The sequence below is a fragment of the Amphiura filiformis genome, chromosome 15, assembly GCF_039555335.1.
Source record: "Amphiura filiformis chromosome 15, Afil_fr2py, whole genome shotgun sequence".
Classification (NCBI taxonomy): domain Eukaryota; kingdom Metazoa; phylum Echinodermata; class Ophiuroidea; order Amphilepidida; family Amphiuridae; genus Amphiura; species Amphiura filiformis.
Genome location: NC_092642.1, coordinates 28,596,095 through 28,617,499, shown reverse-complemented (window position 1 = coordinate 28,617,499; position 21,405 = coordinate 28,596,095). Strand labels below are relative to the sequence as shown.

The 21,405-nt window shown below is 37.9% G+C and overlaps 1 protein-coding gene across 1 annotated transcript in view; it reads left to right on the top strand.

Annotated features, from left to right (window-relative positions):
* Positions 1-13,675, top strand: part of LOC140170844 (atrial natriuretic peptide receptor 1-like) — a 36,744-nt gene extending 23,069 nt beyond the window's left edge. The window contains exons 12-23 of the mRNA XM_072194058.1: positions 874-978; positions 2,569-2,640; positions 3,260-3,410; positions 3,833-3,982; positions 4,222-4,396; positions 5,509-5,658; positions 7,013-7,136; positions 7,238-7,306; positions 7,810-7,984; positions 9,130-9,228; positions 10,929-11,020; positions 13,581-13,675. Of these exons, the coding sequence (XP_072050159.1) occupies positions 874-978; positions 2,569-2,640; positions 3,260-3,410; positions 3,833-3,982; positions 4,222-4,396; positions 5,509-5,658; positions 7,013-7,136; positions 7,238-7,306; positions 7,810-7,984; positions 9,130-9,228; positions 10,929-11,020; positions 13,581-13,634 (1,416 nt within the window). The 3' untranslated portion in view covers positions 13,635-13,675. The remainder of the gene's footprint in view (positions 1-873; positions 979-2,568; positions 2,641-3,259; positions 3,411-3,832; positions 3,983-4,221; positions 4,397-5,508; positions 5,659-7,012; positions 7,137-7,237; positions 7,307-7,809; positions 7,985-9,129; positions 9,229-10,928; positions 11,021-13,580) is intronic.
* The last annotated feature ends 7,730 nt before the right edge of the window (positions 13,676-21,405 follow it).

Genomic DNA, 21,405 nt, shown 5'->3' with positions numbered 1-21,405 from the left:
CTGGCTGCGAAATACATGCGCGATATGGCTCTCTGTACACGTGACCGATGGCTTAACGTCCCCTCCGAAGGACGGAGTACTTTCATAATTCATTTACCTAATTCTAAATGAACCATGGGGAGAGCGGCAGTCTGAATTTAATCTAGAGAAGTTGCCAATTAATTTCAGACTTTTTTCCAGCAAATTGCCACCGCCGGGAATTGAACCCGGGACCTCACGCACTAAAGGCAAGTACCCTAACCATTGCACCACGCTCTCCCACAATTTACCTCAATAAACATGTTTAAAGAAATCAGATATCTGTACATCAATTTGTATTGGATTAGATCGTATATACTTCCTTCATTGCTTATGATAATGTGAATATATTTTCATGTCTGATCAAGTATAATACAATGATTGGATAAGTATAATACAATGTTTGACAAAGTATAATACATTCTTAGGTCAAGTATAATACAATGTTTGGCCAAGTATAATACAGTGTTTGGCCAAGTATAATACAATGTTTGGACAAGTATAATACAATGTTTGGACAAGTATAATACAATCTTTGGCTAAGTGTAATACACTGTTTGGCCAAGTATAATACAATGCTTGACCAAGTATAATACAATGTTTGGCCAATTATAATACAATGTTTGGCCAAGTGGCTTGTTTCAAATCTGTATTCCTTTTTTATTCCTTATTTTATTCATTCACAATTGATATATTTCACGTATCCGAGCGCTTCAATGATGCTTCTACAAATCGTGTCCTACGACAAATTCGTTAACACTGCAACAGGTACCATTGTTTAATCTAAACAACAACACTTAAAATGGACTTTTCTACTCGTATTCGTCATTAATGTATCCACCATTTTGTTTATAGATGCGGCGAGCAGAACACAGCAATATTGTGCGATTTGTTGGTGCTTGTATTGATAGTCCTAATATTGCAGCTTTTGTGGAATATTGTCCCAAAGGAAGCCTTCAGGTATTGTATGTTTATTCTGGTGTCAAGTGTCCAACAAACAGCTAGTAAATATTAATTATGATGACAAAAACAGGGCATTTAAGGGGTAGACTAGGTGTTGTTGGTCGAAGTAATCCAAAAAAAAATTTCATTATCTAAATCAATACATTATTGAAAAACAACACTTTGATGTTTTGCAAAAGTTCATTCTGCAAATCATACACTTTGAAAACTTGCTTGATTTATTTTTGTCAATGAGTTACTAGTATGTACGTTTTACAAAGGTGTTGTTGTTTCAGCCCTCTTTACAACATAACTCAAGAACCACAGGGCCTACAAAAGTATATCTGTGATATGTGAATTCTTCTACACACTCGCTATGTAATGATTAATGCAATTTTTTTTTATTCTCACTACCATTCGCAAGATGCTGTGAACTACCAAAAGGCAACAGTTTAAAATAGTTACTAACTTTAAGCTTGATATGATATATTTTAATATTTTATATTTAAAGGTATTAAAGATACATTAAAATGAGCCCACTTATGCCAAGATATGGTGTAGGTAGATGTATTATTTTGAACGAAGTTCATTTTAGCAATTATAATGTAAGGATATACAAATCAATTTGTAAGCGCTCTTTAGCAAAGTTATAGTTCATTGAATTTACAACTGTATGACAAAACAGGCGAAAATAGTAACCTTTTGCACAAGATTTGCAATTTAAAGAGAATTGGCCATTCTAGTGACGCTAGTATATAGACAATGTAAGTGTACTTTTTCATTTTCGTTTAAAAACCTACATTTTGGTCAAAAAATGTGCTTGGATAGGTAGTTTTCAACAGATTTTCCACATTCGCCTTGCTATAACATTGAATTGCGTTATCTGTTGACCTAGTGACGAAAAGTGTCTTTAGGGGGAAGTGTTAGCTTTCGTTTGATATAAAAAATTCTTCTGATTGGATGAAGGGAACACTTGAGGTTTCGTCAAAAACCAATCAAAGAGGCCCATTTTCAGCTAGAAGCTCCACAGCTCTTACATTGCTATGCATTCAACCGTGTAGTGTAATTCACTGCTTGCCAGTGGCGTAGCTGGGATTTTCCAGGGGGGGGGGGGCAAGCCTGTATGGGGCGGGGGCCCAAATCCACCAAATTTCCCTGTACGGGGGGTGGCCCAAATAGACAATTTTGCCAGGCTTATTGATATCAAAGTATTGTTGATATAATCGTATGGTATTGCATATCGTATGGATTTCCCACCTCAAATGAACTCTCTGCCCCCTCCTCTCCCTCTCTCCCCCTCTCTCTCCTCTCTTTTTCCTCTTCTCCCTTATTTTTCCTCTTTTTTCCTTGCACTAGGGGGCGGGGGCCCAAATAGGCAATTTTTGTAACCCCCTGTCCCCCGGCAGCTACGCCACTGCTGCTTGCTTGAGAGCTCTTGGACGAAAATGTGTGCTCAGGTGTATCGAGGGGAAAATTTTGAGCATGATGGTTTATAAGAGAATCGTTTTTGTATAGAAACCATTCCATATAATAATTAGGCAACTCTTTTAAATATGTTTACATTATAATGGTTTATAATAATTAATAATAATTGTGGTTATATTTCAGGATATATTGGGGAATGAAGCTTTGAATCTAGACTGGACTTTCAAAATATCCCTCATGACAGATGTATTCCAGGTTCGTAAATATTAAGTTAATTTAAGTTAATTTTCAAGGGAGCTATAAGTTCACTTTTTTACATATATATATGACGTGTCATGTCAAAAGCAGACACTTTTTGGGCATGATCGTGAATGGAGATATAGCCAAAAATCTGCCAGGGGCGATTTTTTCACAATTTGGGTTTGTTGCGAATTTGGGATATTATTAATGTTAAAAATATTGTCTGATAGATTCAGACCGGAATATAACTGGCATCTTGTATTTTTGAGACATTTTTTCAAGGTAATTCCTACCCTCAACATTGTCAATAATATTTTTAAAGGCCGATATCTCAATTTCCAACTTTATAATGCCATAACTTATGAACTCAATATCTTCGCTTAGGAATGTCCGATTTCATTGGAGAAAACGGCGTTGTGGAACAAAATATCTCAATATTTAAGATATGTAAAAACCTCAAAATTGATAACCTGCCCAAAAGTGTCTGCTTTTAACATGACACGTCACATATGCTAATTTAATTTATAGGAATATTTTTTCAGATATTCCGCAGCACCATCCCTCCTCATCAAAGAATTCTGGATACGCGCCTACTGTTTACCGTTTCATGAAAGTTGCATACCTTTATTTATAGGGACTACAATATATCCACAGCAGCGTATTGGATCATCATGGCAGCTTGAGCTCATCAAATTGCGTTATAGACAGTCGCTTTGTGTTGAAATTGACTGATTTTGGTTTGGATGTTTTGAAAAGTGGAATGGAAAATCGCGACGATGATGAAAGTGCCGCTGCAAATAGTGAGTATCATTAGATGTAGACATTGTATCCAATTAATAATTGATTCTTGACATTATCTTGACATTCGGTGTAATTATAATTTGTAATACATATCATAACCTGGTTAGTACAAGTAAATGTATAACGTTGGCTTATACACATAATTTGTATCCTTGCCCACACCCCCAACGCACACAACCGCCACTCACCCCTACCCCTCACAAACAGCGAACACACAGATTATGTTTATGGCGGGCGTTTTTGCGCTCTAATGATCATCTGTTTATTGTTAACCATCTATCACTTGCATAAAACATTATTTGATTTTTGAAAAATTGATTTTAGCCAATAAAGAATTGACTATAAAAAAGAAATAAATATACCTGAATTTTATCAAAAACATTTTATTCGCTAATAATTTCTTTAGAACTTTTGTGGAAAGCACCAGAATATGTACGCCAACCTGCCTTAAAGCCAACAAAAGAGGGCGATATCTACGGAACTGGAATAATAATGCAAGAAATTGTGACTCGTGGCCTTCCGTTTGATACGGAAAGACAGAATATGGACGTTTCGGGTAACGTACTTAATTCAATCTCTTCATTAGGCTAAAAGAATAAAATAAATAAAATTTGTATTTTATCACGAATTAAAATGCAATCGGGAGAGGATGATGTGCTCTCTGGTCACACAAAAAACATGTGCAAACGTTGCTATCCGATCCCTTAAATTTGATATCAAGGTATAGTCGAAAAAGTTAATTCTGAGCTACTTTACGTTTCTGAATTAATTTCTATTATTATCTTAACATCACAGGTATTTTGGCTCAAATAAGGGCAAATCAGACTCCGCCGTTCCGACCCTCTATTTCACACGAAGCATGCAACGACAACAAACTTTTAAGGTCATTAATAGAACGGTGCTGGACGGAGAATCCGCATGATAGACCATCAGCATCTACGATACTTACCGACTTCAGGAAATGTACAAAGTATGTTATCAATTGAGAAAAAGACAAATGGGAGGGACTTGAGGAAGGGGTATGAACGTTTGGACAGTATTTATTGTGGGACATTAGAGCACATCAGACATATCGAATTGCATTCTGAATACGAAGAATGGCCTTCTGATATCAAATAATTTGGATTTTTGAAATTCGCAATGTAATACACATTTTATGGCAAATCATTAAAAATTGATATTTTTGATATTTAACAGTACTTGAAGTAAACTTTATAAATCTGATGATTTATACTTAAAGTGTATGTAGGTGGGATGAAAAGCCGACGATCCATTGAAAATTTTGACCTTTCGTATTGAAGATTTTTTCCCAAAACACAAAAAAATAGGTCTTTTGGGGAAAAATCTTCAATATAAATAGTCAAAATTTTCAATTGATCGTCAACTTTTCCTCCCAACTACACACAATTTAAGAATATATCATTAGATTTATAAAATTTATTTCGAGGACTGTTATATATCAAAAATTTAAAAATATCAAATTTTAATAATGTGTCATAAAATTTGTATTATATCGTGAATTTCAAAAATTAAAATTATTTGATATCAGAAAGACATGCTTCGTATTCAGAATGCAATTCGATACGTCTGAGGTGCTCTCATGTCCCACAAAAAATACTGTCGAAACGCCATAAACGCTTATTCTAGATCCCTTAAAGCCACAAGATCCGTCGAGGACCTCTGTGATATTTGTCGCTAGTCTCTAGTCAAATTTGTTCACCAATCGGGATAATACCTTTAAACCATTTCTTTTTGGAAGTACGACAACAATATGTAGAAAATTGGAAATACTACGTCCGTCTTTGATATCCACGTCTTCCAACACACAATTTCCATTTCGTTTGGATTCGTAGGTAATCCTTTGTGTCCGGGGACAATGTATTACATTATCAAACATTACTCAATATTAGCTAACATGCGAACAAACATGGCAAGTGTGGTGATAGTGTAATTTCACGGATCACTGTAAAATATTTGACACTATAAAAATAATTTCTTGCTGACCTCAGATAAGCGTGCTTTAATATACCATTCAATAACACGAAAACAACATTAATGGACTGTTTATTTACAACTTTCTAGGGGTACTTTATCTGGTGGTATTCTAGATAATTTACTGTTACGGATGGAGCAGTACGCAAATAACTTAGAATCCATCGTAGAGGACCGAACATCGGCGTTTCTGGAGGAAAAGAAACGATCTGAGATGCTATTGTATCAGGTGTTACCCAGGTAAGTAAGAATTGTACCTAGCTGAAGAGTTCATGCAAACAGTGAAATACCTAGGGTTGGTCCGACAAGAGCATGAGTAAAGAAAGAGATCTTGGCATATAACATGAAAATCCATTTCTAGAAGAGTCATGTACATCAACTTCCCCCTAGAACCTATAGTAAGAGGAAGACCCAACGGAGGCGGGAGGGGGGGCATGATAAGGCATATAATCTTCATCCGGTCTAACCCGGTTTGTGCTCCTCCGTCACGAAACAAACCGTCTGGCGTCTTTCTTGATTAGCCGAACATCCTCACGATCTGAGACTGGGAGGAATTGGCTGTCAATCAAGCACTGGGCTTCAGTGGTTGATGACAGGCAAGCAGTGATATAAATCCTCATAATGCGCGCGAGTAAGTGCTGCGACTTCTCTGGCATGAAAGGCGGTATCAGTTGTCTCGGTCCCAGCCGGTCTGTGTTCCTCCGTCACTAAGCAAACCGTCTGGCGACAATCCGTAAAATGACGATTGCTGATTGGTTAATGAATTTCCAAATAATACTGTTTTCAATTGGCTATAGGACGTTACTTGTGTAAGAGAAACTAAACATCATAGGCCTCCCACTATGACTATCATGACTATTTGTAGATATCTCAAACGCAAAATATACGCTAGCTTAGCAGCCACTGAGGTGCCAATCGTCTGATATCGCCTTTCATGTCAGCGATTCGCAGCGTGTACGCATTGCGTGGATTTATGTAACCGCATAGCTGTCCGTCTACCGCTGCATGTGCTGAAGTCTTAACATTATAAGATTAGCCAGTCAAAAAAGACGTACTATGAGGTTATCGCCAGACCGTTTGTTTAGTGACGAAGGAGCACAAATCGGCTAGGACCGAGACTACGATATCAGCTGATTGGCACCTCAGTGGCTGCCGCTCCTAATCTAGCCATATTGTAACCATTGTACATTTTGCGTTTGTGGTAAGCTGCAAATCTGGGCGGTTTTGGTATCACTGTTACACAAATAATGTCCTACTTCCACGGTCACGTGGTTCCATAACCACTTGAAAATGTTTCTATTATGTAAATTCATTGACCAATCAGCATTCATCATTGTAAGGTTGTACGGTTTGTTTCGTGACGGAAGACTTGGACCATGTGCGAGTACTGATAGTCACTGTGGTGGTTGTATGTGGGGGTTGTAGGTGTGGGGGCGGGGTGTACCTGGTGTGTGCGGCATGTGGGTTGTGTATTGACTCAGACCCGTTGAATATACATACCGATGTTCAGGAAATAATGAAATTACATCGTGTACAAGGCGGACTTTACATTATAAACATAAACCTGTTGTAATATGTTTCTCATCTACCGCAGAAGTGTGGCTGATCAACTCAAGAAAGGAGAAGCAGTAGACCCTGAGACTTTCAGCTGTGTTACCATATATTTTAGTGACATTGTCGGTTTTACAGCTCTGTCTGCACAGAGCGAACCTTTGGAAGTAAGTTAAACATTATTCCATATCAAATCAAATACCATTTCCCTAGACCAACGCTTCAATAATTATAGTGTTTTTTAACCCGTTGATTAAAATTGTTGCAGGTGGTTACTCTACTGAATGATCTGTATATCTGTTTTGACGAAACTATTGACGAATTTGATGTTTTCAAGGTAAGCACTACGCATCATCCATCCATGCGTTGCAAATCACCAATTGAATAAACCGCGCACTATACCGGCAGTTGAGACAGACGGCAGGGGCCAATCGAGGGCAAGCAAATTTGACCACGCTTAGCAATGTCGACCGAGTGCATCGTTTTCATTTGCAACTTTTGAAAATGCACCAACTATCATATACTAGTATCAATATCAATTTGGAGTGTTTGGTAGCAAATTTGGTTTCAAATTGGAGCTTATTGCTCAAATCAAATTGTCATAACAAGATCAAGTTTTGGTGTAGGGTTACATAATTGCAGACTTTGTTTATTTGAGGTGTTTAGTGCAGGGTGCGGGCAGAGTGCCCCCAGAATTTTTTGGCACGACAAAGAGTAACGTTTCCTTAAAATGACTAAAAATGGAACAATATATTGTTTTATTAATTGCTTTTGCTAATATTATTGATAAAATAAATAATTTGTACTATGTTTTTTTTTAATTATCATGTTTAATCTTAGGTTGAAACCATTGGTGATGCCTATATGGTTGTATCTGGTCTGCCGATACGTAACGGTGATGATCATGCAAAGGAGATTGCTTTAATGGCATTGGCGCTTGTCAAGAAAGTCGCTTCCTTCAGAATTAGACATCTACCAGATCATATAATGCAACTTCGCATTGGAATTCACTCTGGTAAGAAGAGGAAGAAGAAGACGAAGAAGCTAAGAAGAAGAAGAAGCTAAGAAGAAGATGATGATGAAGATGATGATGAAGATGAAGAAGAAGAAGATGATAATGATGATGAAGAAGAAGAAGATGATGATGATGAAGGTGAAGCTGAAGAAGAAATAAAAAAAAGTATTTTTGTTCTGCGCATTATGAAATCCGAATTTTTGTAAGGTTTTGATTTTAATACGTAGACTGAAGATTATCATGTTCTTTCAACACATTATATATATTCAAGTGCAAGCCTTACAATTGGTTTTTATAGAAACCAAAAATAACGGGATTAATTCATCATTTTCTACACCGGTATTCAAAGATATATTGTCTGAATATCAAATAGCAGATACACCACTCTACGCCATGTACAACTCGGCTAGCCCAATTTCCTTAGCCCACCTAGAAAGAACAAGAGCGCGATCGGTCACTTTAAATCATCTCATTGCAACCACGTGGTCTAATCGTTCAGGAATTTTATAGAGACAGTGTGACACTGCTTATTTCATAGTCCCCTCACAAAAGGATTTTTTATTCAGATTTCTTTAAGTCAAGCAATATCGGGACCCCAGGTCACACCTTTGTGCGACCTAAGGTACATCATCCGCCATTTTGTAAGTGTTTACGCAGGAGCCTTGTTTATAAAGGATTCGACCGGATAGTCTAAGAACATCTTTGACCATGCGGTTAAAACTCCTACCCTAGCTAAGCAAGGAAGATGTTAATCTATAACTACAGAATGGTTCGTAACCGGTGGTTTATTTAGTATTAATTGAGATGAATTTAACAAATCAAACTTTTTACTTACTGGTATTACAACAGGTTATTAATAGCCACAATGTGTGATTTGCTCCACAGTAACACCCTCAATTTTTTTTTCGAATTTCCAATGTTTGCACCATTGTAATGACCATTGGTGTACATAAATGCCCTGTGAGAGACTAAGCCTGAAGCGCTTTAATCACAGTAAAATTTAACATTTATACTATCAGAAACATTAACCCTGATTTGATTGAATCTCCCTTCGCCGTCCGTCCGTTCCAGAGACGTCGGAGGCTGTGACATAGCTGTTAAGTACCCAGCGCGCGTCAACATTCTTATATTTTGATATCATACAGGTCCTTGTGCAGCTGGCGTAGTGGGACTCAAAATGCCGCGATATTGTTTGTTTGGAGACACTGTCAATACTGCATCCAGGATGGAATCAAATGGACAAGGTGTGTAACATGACTCTGAGAGTAATATATTTTTGTCACTCTCTATGTCCTCCTATTGTACTTTCAACATAATCGGGTTTTGCGGATCATTTAAGGTGGTACTACACCCCTGATAAATGTTGTGATTAATTTTGCATTTTTCTCAAAAAATAACTACACGCTGGTAAAAAAAAGTTATGTATATTATAGGGGCAAGGAATCCAATTACTTAAGAAAGGAGTTACATTGTAGCGGTACCTCGTTTCTTATCATAAATAACGTACCGCTTGTCTTGAGTCACTGAAATTCCAGTGTAGTAACTCGATCCCTTGCCCCTATAATATACTTTTGTTACCAGTGTGTTATTATTTTTTGAGAAAAATGCAAAGATAGTCACAAATTTATCAAAGGGTGTAGTAGCACCTTAACTTTATAGTAGAATCACTTACAATGCAAAATTTTCGTGAATAGAAAGTATTAAAAGAACAGGAAAATGAGCAGAAAAGTCAGATATTTAATAAGAATTGTTTGCAGAAAGTTGCTCTATTAGAACATGGAAGAAAGAGATGAGAAGGAACCACAACGAACGCATTCACTTTGTCCACTCCCTTTACCGACATTTAGTTGACATTGTTATTCATGAGGATTTACTTTGATCAATACCCCGCGTTAAATAGGTGATTGGTATTGTATTCCATGTATTTGCATGTCTTCTGGAGCGTGTGTGAAGGATGATTTGAACTAATGACCTTCCGTGCAAGCACCCTATAGGATTTTCTCTGGTGACGTGATCATCGGTCATTGATGGCCTACATCTTTTTCTTCCATTTTGCCCAATTTTTCCGAACTTTGATGACATTTTTCTTAGAGTTGGCAGTCTTTGGCACTGAAACGAGTTAGCTAGTTACGATTATACACACATATAAACTATTAAATTAAACAGGTTTTATGTACCGGACTCAACCGGAACATTGTGCATTATTTAAGAACATTTTACATCTATTTTTCATCGAAAAAGTCACCAAAATCTTACCTTATTTGCTAAAGATGAAACTCAGCAAAAAACGGCCGATTTTGATTACCTTTTCGATGTTTTATAGGACATTTTCTACACAACACGATCAAGAAAACAGTTTGACTGTAGACCCCAAAACAAAGCTACTATACATGTTCAGAGCATCAGTGAAATTCCAGAATCTTACTTCTGGGTAGCGTTTGTTTGTTCGTGGATGGGTTTGTTATAAATTTTTTCCAGTAATGATTTCGCCAAGCATAGATCGCGGTAAATGGATTATACATGAAAGGAAGTACCATTGATAGCTTTTCTTTTCATGCGTCAATAGATAAGCGGATTAAAACTTGGCCGATCGAAGTCGTTGTGGTTCCTTCTCATCTCTTTCTTCCATGATTAGAATGACTTGAGAAACGGTATATTGCTTCTCATCTGGTATGTGATTGACGGGAACAAAGATTGGTATCTTATTTGACATGAAGGCAATTACATATAGAAACTTTGATCAACTCGTAATCGGCGGGAATTATTAGCCTTTTATCACTACGCCGAAAAGTAGATCCACGTTAAGAGTGATATTGTTGATCTGCCTGGTCTATATTTTGCGTAGACTAAGTACATAATTTCCATTAATAATTGTATATATAATTCAGAGACTTTCTGTATGATTATAAATAAATGTTTTTGGTTTTTTTCTACGGTTTAACAGCTCTGAAGATCCATATAAGCCATTCAACAAAGGATATTCTGGAAACATATGGTTCATTTGACATCGAACTGAGAGGTGATGTAGAAATGAAGGTATTGCTTTTGTTCCCAAACGATATACTTTGTGTAACTTATTGGTTAGCTACTTTATTTTAGTTAGTTAATTTAAGGATAGCAACTATTTTAAACTGTTGCGCTTTGGTAGTTCACAGCATCTTGCGAATGGTGGTGAGCTTGGGCAAAACTTGCATTAATCATTTCGTAGCGAGTGGGTAGAAGAATTCAAATATCACAGATATACTTTTGTAGGTCCTGTGGTTCTTGAGTTATGTTGTAAAGAGGGCTGAAACAACAACACTTTTGTAAAACGTACATAACACATTAACAACAATAACTCAAGCAAGTTTTCAAAGTATATGATTTGTAGAATGAACTTTTGCGAACATCAAAGTGTTATTTTTCAATAATATATTGCTTTAGATATCATAATGAAAATCGATTTTGTTTGCTGCTTCGACCAACAATACATAGTCTACCATTACACACAGAGTAGATGTGGAAATTCTTTCCTTGGGATTTTCTTCTTTGAGGATTCAGTTTCGTACCAGATTCATTTTAAAGTAAGACGTTGATTTGTCAGTAGGTGCGGAATTGGTTTCTTAGGGGCGCACCATTAGATTTCCGGGGGGGGGGGGCATGGGAGTATTGCCCACCTTTGCCCACTAGTGAGACGAAAAACAAAACCAAACTTTGCCCACTAGTGAGACGAAAAAAAAAGCCTCAATGATGAGCAAAAAAATTTGTCCCCACCCAACTTTGTATAAAGGTATACATTAAAATTGAAAAATAAATACTTCGCCGTCGAAGGCGGCGAAAAAAACAAATTCTGCCTTCGGAGGGGAAGGACAAAAAACAATTCTGCCTGACCCAAACTCCCACCCCCCCTGAGAATCTAATGATGCGTCCCTTATTCTGGCATGTTGCCTTTTTGGGGCGCCCTCTACGGAGGCGTCCCACAATATTGGCATGTACTTGTGAGTAGCTTCTAATTTCAGTCTTACTAGATTTACTCCGCAATTGTTGTGCTATTTTGCTAAAATTATGCCCTTGCTCAGAAATAAATCCACAATATGCTTGGATTTTATTTTATTATTGTTTTCTGTTATGCACAGGATAAAATGGTGTGCGTATATTCTTTGTTTAAAAGACAAAATTAATGGATTTGTAAAAACACCAAATAAATCGAGACCTTTGACCTTTGTAACCACTTTGACCTTTGTAACCAGTTTACCGCCTCTTAGAACCCGATAGACGGTGACCAACACTTTGGATTACAATAGCCTAATCTGAATGGCATAGTCCAATAAGCTCAAATAAACAATCATAGTGCAAAATTTGACCTAACTTGCAGAGTATGAGTTTTTGTACCCAAAGTTTCAAAGTCAGGCATCTTATCAAGATCAAGATAGTGATAGTGACATAACAATTAACACGCTTATCTTACCAAGGTCTTATCTATCTGCATGGGGTAATTGGAAATTATGGTGTAGCCTATTTGTTTTAAGGATGAAACAACTGGCTCCTTTTGCATGGAAATTAGAACAAATTACTATACAAGCTGTATCAAAAAGTTTGGTACCCAGCAGTTTTGATAGTAATTGAAAAGCCTGGTTCTTCCAAATGCAATATCGGGTCCCTCTTATAATGATAAAATGATCAGACCATAAATCTTTTGTGACTGTTTATGACATTAATCAACAAATTATGCGGATCCTAGATGTGTCGAGGATGTTATGTTTATGAACAAAACGTTACGTTTGTATTTTCAACATTGTTAATCATTGCTACGTGTATGTTAACAAATGAAAGTTCTGTAATTATTTTAATTCTTCAATGCTAAGTTAGTAAGTATTCTTTTGGATATCATCAAATTGTAAATCTCTAGTCAGATTTTCAGTGTGTTAACAACTATGTATCAAAGATGTTACGTTCATGTACAAAACATTAACGTTCTTATCTTGTAAACATTGTATACCCATATAGCTACTTTTGAAGAATGAATGTTCTGTAATTGTCTTTTATCCTTCATCTCTATTAGATTTTCAGTGTATTAGCAAGTAGATGATGTATATGTATCACAGACGTTATGATGTATATGTATCACAGACGTTATACATTCATAAAAACTTTTCTTTTGGTCAACATAGGGGTAGATCCTCTTCTATACTATCCATCATATACCCCCCTGCATAACGAAATTCAACAATATTCAATATCCAAAGCAATATCATCACTACAATATGCCCCAAAATTGAACTCCCCTCCCCACATAATCGCAAATTGACACGACAGCTTCATTCCAATTCAATTTATTTCATCCAAAACGGTCCTGTGATACACCTTCCCCAATCAAACACATTTGTCTTGCATTTGATCATCTTCTACTCTTCCCTAGAAAAATCATTATGATACCAAATCCCCGGGACCAAATCTAAACACCATGCCATGGAATTCACCATATCACGTCCAAGCTCACATAATTTGGGCGCCCCATTCCTTTTTTAAAGGAATTTTTATTATCGCTGTTGTGTCATATTAATTGATACACACAATGTACGGATTTCTAATAGTTTACCTTAATTTATTTTTGCAGGGAAAAGGAAAACAGACGACTTACTGGCTAAACTCTTGTGGCACATGGAAGTAAATAGCACAGGTGTCCTGCTTCAATCCAGAGCGATAATGGGTCAAAACCGATAAATCGGCAGTACTTGGACAATATTGTGTCGCACGCATTGAATTATAATTTTCACGAATGCTTTAACTTCCGTTGTTAATTTCTTTTGTATAATCAAACAACAGACTACACTCAGAAAAATGGTAATGTTTTTTAATCTTGCATTAATTCCTTTTATAAACCATGGCAGGTTGTTTGTGGAATTTATGGTCAAAACACCGTGTCGCAGGTGAAATATTTTTGAGATATTTAATGTTGCTCATTCTTAACAAGACGTGCATTCAGTTGGAACATGGCTCGTATTTGAAGTAACAATCTATACTGATACAAACCAGCAAAAATTCAAATGCCATGGCCTACTTTGAGTTTTAACAAATACCATCGAAATATGTCGGAAGGTTTCGTGAAACCTACGTTACCCCGATATGTTAACACCTTCATGTGACCTTAGTCGTTGCAAACACTGAAATTGAACCAAAGTGTCCTTAAATATATGGCTTATCATACAAGTTATATGATAGTAATGTTTTCAGGTCCACATGATTTATATATTTGAGAAAGAAATCCTAGGAAATTCGAAGGTTCAGAACGTATATTTAAGAAATATAACATACGTTACTATAAAGGGCAGAATTAAAACAAAAAAGTTACTATAAACTGTTGAGCAAATTATAGCAGCAGGTGTACTTGATAAACTTTATTAATATTATTTCATTAATGCATTTCCAACATACTTGTCGAGCATTTTGAAGTTAAAATGTAACCTACGTGACAGAAACATACGTTATCATTGCATTGTTTTATGCCAAAACAATTAGTTTATGCATTGTCAACAAAAGAGTTGAGTACTGCTTTACATATCAATTTGTAAGCGCGCTTTAGCAAAGTCATAGTTCATTGACATTGAATTTACAACTGTATGACAAAACAGGAGAAAATAGTAACTTTTTGCACAAGATTAGCAATTTAAAGAGAATTGGCCATTGCTCATTCTAGTGAGGCTAGTGTATGGACAATAAAAGTGTGCTTTTTCATTTAGACACATATTAGCAGCATGGATACTGATATTGGACTCGGATATATTCAGAGTCTTGGTTAGTCTTACCCGCTATCTACAATGATCTGCTGACACTTGACCACCCATCGGGTGGTCATGTGACCGGAGGATTGTAAACGCTACGCTGAATGAATACGCCGTGATGGTGTCGCAAGCTACGTCGCTGCTAACCAAGACTCTGAAAAAACTTTTTAAGCAAATGACAAATATTGTAAGGAACATTTGAGGTTTTGACTTTTAAAACCCACATTTTGGTCAAAAGATGTGCTTGGAGTTTTCAACAGATTTACCACATTCGCCTTGCATTGGATTGAGTTATCTGAATGCCTATAGCTGACACGACCTAGTCTCAAGTATTTGTAGAATATTATAGATTGTTTGCTACAAGAGGAAACTGAAAATAATTAGTTAGAAAGAACAGTTTACCAGCCAAAAGTGTTACAATTAAAAAAATCAAGGGAATGTGTCGGCATTGGATTCGAATGTGCCCACGTTAGTACGCGGTTTTAACCACCGTTTATCAGTGGGAGCTGGTAGTCTAATGGATAGGGCGTTCGTCTAGAGATCGAATGGTCGTGGGTTCGATTCCCATGCCGGCACATCCTCTTGCTTCTTTTACCAGGGTTGTGTGCCGGTCGGGATTTGTGTTTATTTGTTGTCTTGTTTAATTGTAGCACTTTGTGTCAGTACTAATCTTTCGTTCTCAGTTTAAATTATATTAAAATGGACTCACTCTATTTAATAATAAGATTAAAAGCCTTGGCAATTTAGTAGTTATACAGATTATATAGATTAATAACCTTGACAATGTAGTAGTAAGTGTGTAAAGGGGTGGGGCAAAGATTTGTTTTGGCACGTCAAGGGGGGGGGGCAAAGATATTTTGGCACGTCAAAAGGGGGGGCAAAGAATTTTGGCAGACCACTTTGAGAATTCACCACCCCGGGGGTACACATAATTATTGCATAGCCCTTCATGACCTTTGACCTCTGGGATCGAGACTACTATTGTAAATATTTAGAGTGCCCAGCATGAAGCCCGAGACCACTGTAGTTCTTGAGTTAGAGCCATTAAAATGTAAGTGAAGTTGTATCTATAATGTCAAATATTAGTAACAAGTATCTAGCAAGAAGTATCTACATAGCTAATATAATATAGCTTAAATATAAAGTAAGTCATATAATATCTGCATTATCATTTATCAGTAACAGTTATCTAGCATGAATTATATCAGTCATACATAAATTCTAGACAGTTCATTGGTTGATAGCCATTTATCATTTTACCATCAACCTCTCCGTGCGCTGACTAGCCTATTTAGTTATGGGGTGGACACCAAAATGTTAAGTATGTCACGGCAAAACATGGTGTTATGTTGATGGAAAAATGTATTCCTTATCTTAAATAGTATTTTTGAGCAACAGAATTATGTATTGAGTGATAAAACAAATATTAACTGTCTTAAATTCGTGTAATGGTCGAAATATAATCACTCGGTGAAAGATGTATTGTTCTATTCCACCTCGTGATTATATTTCGACCATCACTCATAGACAGTTAATATTTGTATACTATTATATTCCTCGGTTCCAACCCAGTGGGCACAGGTTAGGATTTCGACGTTGTATCAACGTTGATACAACGTCGAAATCTAACCTAACCTGATTTCAACCCGATTTCAACCTAGAGATTGGTTGAAATCAGGTTGAAATTTCAACGTCGATACAACGTTGAAATTTCAACCTGATTTCAACCATGTTTCAACCAACTTTCAATGCAAAAATTAAGGAGGTTGAAATCAGGTTGAAACTTCAACGTTGATACAACGTTGAAATTTCAACCTGATTTCAACCAATGTTTCAATGCACAACTTAATGACCTTACATAAAATATTATTAGGACGAAATATGCATATGCCTAGTATAATACATGTTTAAAGGTCGATAGCATTGAAATTTTACCCAAGTTTTTCTATATATCCAGGCCGCATGATCTAACGATTTAAACCGAACTTCCGTTCCCTTCTTCAAGTGGCGCGCGCGGCGTGCACTACCTCAAATACTTGGAATATGGGAATTCCTACAACATGGTGAAGTTGGTGCAAGAGACATTCACAAACACTTGTTAGGTTGTTAGGGGGGGCTGATGCAAAAGGGTGGGGAGGGGCTTTAGTTTTGACCCTCCTAGGGGTAGAGGAGTGGCCTTGAAAAAATGACCAAAAATTTTCCCAGGAAAATTGAGTTTATATGATTTTCTATGGGATTGACCCATAATTTTCATGTCAAAGGGGGGAGGGTGAATTTTTAGAGATCTGAAAGGGGGCGAAAAACTTTCGCGATGATTTTTTGCATCAGTCCCCCTAACAAGTGTTTGTGATCGGCCCCTAATATGCCTATTCGCATATCTTCTAACTATTTTACTAACCCGATCATATCGCCCCGGGGTATTGAAAGGGGTATCGCCGCGGCGGCATAGCGGGCGTCAGTAGCTACGAGGTCGGCAGATCGAGGTCGGCACCCATACGCGGGAGGCAACCGGGTGCGGGAGTGGGTGGGCCGGCCGCATCATAGGCCTATGTTGTCGATCATAGTCGGAGAAAGCAGGGGAGAGTTAGGGGGGGCACGCCCTCTCTAATTTTTGTCATGGGGGACGGCAAGTGTTTATAGGTAGGCCTATACCGCACGTTTGCAAGATGTACGTACACGCGTGCACAACTGTGTTAACAAGCGTTCGCAAATGTTTGCGAGTACGCACTCATGTTTACAAGTGTTCATGGGTACGCTTGCGTATATTGCCGGTACGCACACACGTTCGCAAGTGTTTGCGAATACGCATGCGCGTGCACAATTGTGTATGGGTACGCATGCGCATGTTCAAGTCTTTATAGGTACCGGGTATAGGTACGCACATGCGTTTGCAAGTTATTGCGGGTACGCATGCGCGTTCGCAAGTGTTTGCAAGTATACACATAATGCATACACAAGTGTTTGCAAGTACAAACGCACGTTCCCAAGTCTTTGGGAGTATACGCACGCACGTTCTCAAGTGTTTATGCGTACGCATGCACGTTCGCAAGTGTTTGCAAGTACGCAAGCGTATGCGCAAATGTTTATGGGTACGCACACGCATGCGCAAGTGTTTATGGGTACGCACTTGTGTTCGAAAGTTATTGCGGGTACGCACGCGCGTACGTTACACAATCGAGTTTGCAAGTGTTTTCGAGTACGCATGCCCGTTCGCAAGTGTTTATGGGTTCGCGAAAGTTATTACGTCTTTTCTCCCTCCATCAGTTCCAAGCACAGGGAATAAAAAAAAAAGTTATTACGGGTACGCATGCGAGTTCGCAAGTGTTTGCAAGTGCACACTCGCGTTCACAAGTGTTTATAGGTACGCACACACATTTGCAAATTATTGAAGGTATACGTACGCGCGTGCACAAGTGTTTGTGAGTACGCACACAAGTGTTTATGGGTAGGCCTACCCACACGCGAGTGCAAAACTGATCCCACTGCCACGAGCGGGATGGCGCATTAATCAATGACATAATGCCTTGAATGTGTTCGTTTGTTTGAACTTGATGTAGGATCTGGATTTGGAACTGGATAGGCAAGCAGTGAATTCTGCATCACGCTAGAGTTGTAGGCTAGTCGGCCTAGGCCTTTATCTGAAACATGTTGAAAAACAATTTCAAATTTTTGAATATTCGTTAGTTCTGGTCGCATTTTGACCTATTAACATGTTTCTAATCCTAGATCACCATGTTTGGACATTCAAAAGTTTAAAAAATTTTGGATTAAAATTGTAGTAATATCGCTTTCGCCCAACACTTTTCCAGAACGGATATTGCCCAATGTACATCAGTAAGCAAAAGGAGTTGTACCAAGGATTCTCGAGTACTAATATACTATAGGATAAGCCACTCGTTTGCGCAAATGAAGTCAGTTCAGCCTATGCGCCTTCATGCATGTGATGGCATAGTACCCCTGTACGTGTATGAGTGTATTACCTGTGGAAGAGATGATGCAATGTTTACGTCATCGTTTCCAAAAAAATTAAATGGCGAAAAACGGCGAACATTTGGTCGAATCTTTCCATCCTACTATCATATCGTGAAAAACCAAATAGCTGAGGAGTTAGCTCAATATGCTAGGAAAATATTATAACCGATGACCCCATGACGAGACTGGCTAAATAAGCTGTATTTTTGCCGGAAAGGGTCCGAACCAAGGTCCGAATAATTGGCAGTCGATGGGCGCCATCTTGGGAAAATAGCTCGAAATAGACTTCCTCGACAGTCGTTCAAGATTGAGGAGATTTTAGCCTGACGATGTTAGACTTGATCAAGACGGAGTGTCGTTTGCACTGTATCGGTCTAAATGTGCACATTTCATACATAAAATTAGCTTGAAATTCAATAAAACAAGTAAAATATGGGTCTAATATTATCTCTACTAATATAAAATTTGATGAAAATGGTATTTCTTTCTTAAAACAAATAAACATACTTTCAAATTGCGTTACAATCGTACTGTACTTGCAGGTCTGAAACTAAGACTAATTTACCACCTCGATGCCCTAGCAACTGTCAATCAACTACAGGATAAGTCCTTTTGACCAGTAAAGCAGTAACGCGCATCATAGCCGTTCACAAGTACGTAAGTTTTAGGCTTACCACCTCGATGCATAGCAACCGGCATAGCAACCGTCACTCAAACTGCCGGCGAAGTGACTTCATTTTTTATGCAGTGATTGAATACGAGTGTCACGGCCCTGGTTGTACGCGTACGTGTGACGAACATGAACTTGAGGCCTAAATTTGCAAATAAAACAGGTTAGTAAACATTTAAATTTTCTTTAAAGGTCTACTTGACTTTTGGACACATTGCTGGATGTATATTTCAACTTGGTTTTCCATTTTGTATCATCAGGATATGTTAAAATAGTTAAGCTTACTGAGCAGTTAAATTACATGCATGCTGCACATGACATGCATGCTGTACAATCATGAATGCACCATTCGACAGACACGAAACAGTGCCTTGAAGTTGACATGCTTAATGACTTGTATTTGTACAAGACCCAGGCCAGTCATGCCAGTTTGGAATATTTGCTGGGGGCAATCAGGCCCGTAATCTGGATTGATTGGGGGGGGGTATTGATTTTGAAAAAGTGGACTTTTTTCAAAATTTGGAACTTTTTGGACTGGGCGGATTTGGACATTTTTGGACGGACCAAGATTACAGAAGGCATAAAAAGCCTCTATTTTTCGCTCGCTGTGCTCGCAAATGGGACTTTTTGGGTTAAAAAAAAGGGGAACTTTTTGGGCCTTTGGCATTTGGGCGGGGGGTGGGTGCTGGCTACGGGCCTGGGGAAATGCAAATGTTTATTGTATAATTAAGAAACTAGGCCCCTAGGCCTAGCCCTAGTCATATCGTGCAGCAAGGCTCATGTGCTAGGTCATTACAATCGCAAATTTTCAATTTGTGATTTTACTGTTTTTGGTCAGTTCTTCGTCTTTCTTTCTTTCTTTCTTCTGTCAAACCTATAACGAGCCATCGTAGCCCTATATGCTCTAGGCCAGTGTCCAACTCGGGGGGTCAAAGGTCATAGGTCATTAAATGGCCAAAATGTGCATACGTGCATCGCCTTAGCCAGTGTCTAAAAGTTGTACAAAGAATTGGGGTCAAAGGTTATTAAGGGGGTAAAATCTCACAATTGCATTATCTCGACATCCGTAATGGGTATGGGGCTCAAACTCGGTGACAACAAATCTCATGACCAGGGGAACATTTTGCAGGGGTCAGGTCAAAGGTCAAATTTTAGAAATGCATTTTCTGTACATCTGTAAGGGGTACGGGACTCAAACTCTGTGACAACAAACTGACCAGGGGAATATATTGAACACTTTGCAGGGGTCAGGTCAAAGGTTATCTTGGGTCAAATCTTATAATTTCTTCTTCTGGACTAAAACTCAGTGACAGCAAATCTCATGACCAGGGAACATTTTGCAGGGGTCAGTGAGTTCAAAGGTCATGCAGAGGTCAAATTTTAGAAATGCATTTTTGGACATCTGTAAAGGGTACGAGGCTCAAACTCTGTGACAACAAAATTAATGACCAGGGGGATATGTTGGAACACTTTGCAGGGGTCAGGCCAAAGGTAAACTGGGGTCAAATCTTATACCGTAATTTCATTTTCTGTAATGGATATGGGGGCTCAATTTCGGTGACAACAAACCTCGTGACCCGGGAAACATTAAGGTCAAAGGTCAGGTCAAATGGTCATTAAAGAGTTACATGCCTTGAGATTGTCTGCGCTCTGTAAGCGCAAATCATTATCTCTAGTGTATTTTTTAGACATTAAGTTACTGGTAGGGCAGACTAGATGTGTCTTTGATGATTTGACATGAATTTCAATGTCAAAATGACAATTATTTAAAAAAAATAATATACTGAGTGAAAGTGATACCAAGTTTGTGGAAGTCCACATCCCACTGACAAAATGATATTTTAATAAGCGCAGAATTATGAAGAATACAGGGCCCAGGGGCCTATAAATATGGCTAGGCGTAAATAGTAGTACCAGTAATATTTAGTTAGTAATCTTAGGACTAGGCTAGTGGAATTTGTGGAATAAAGTTCTTTTCAAATAGAGCTTAAGAGCTCGGATAGCAACGTTTTCACGTA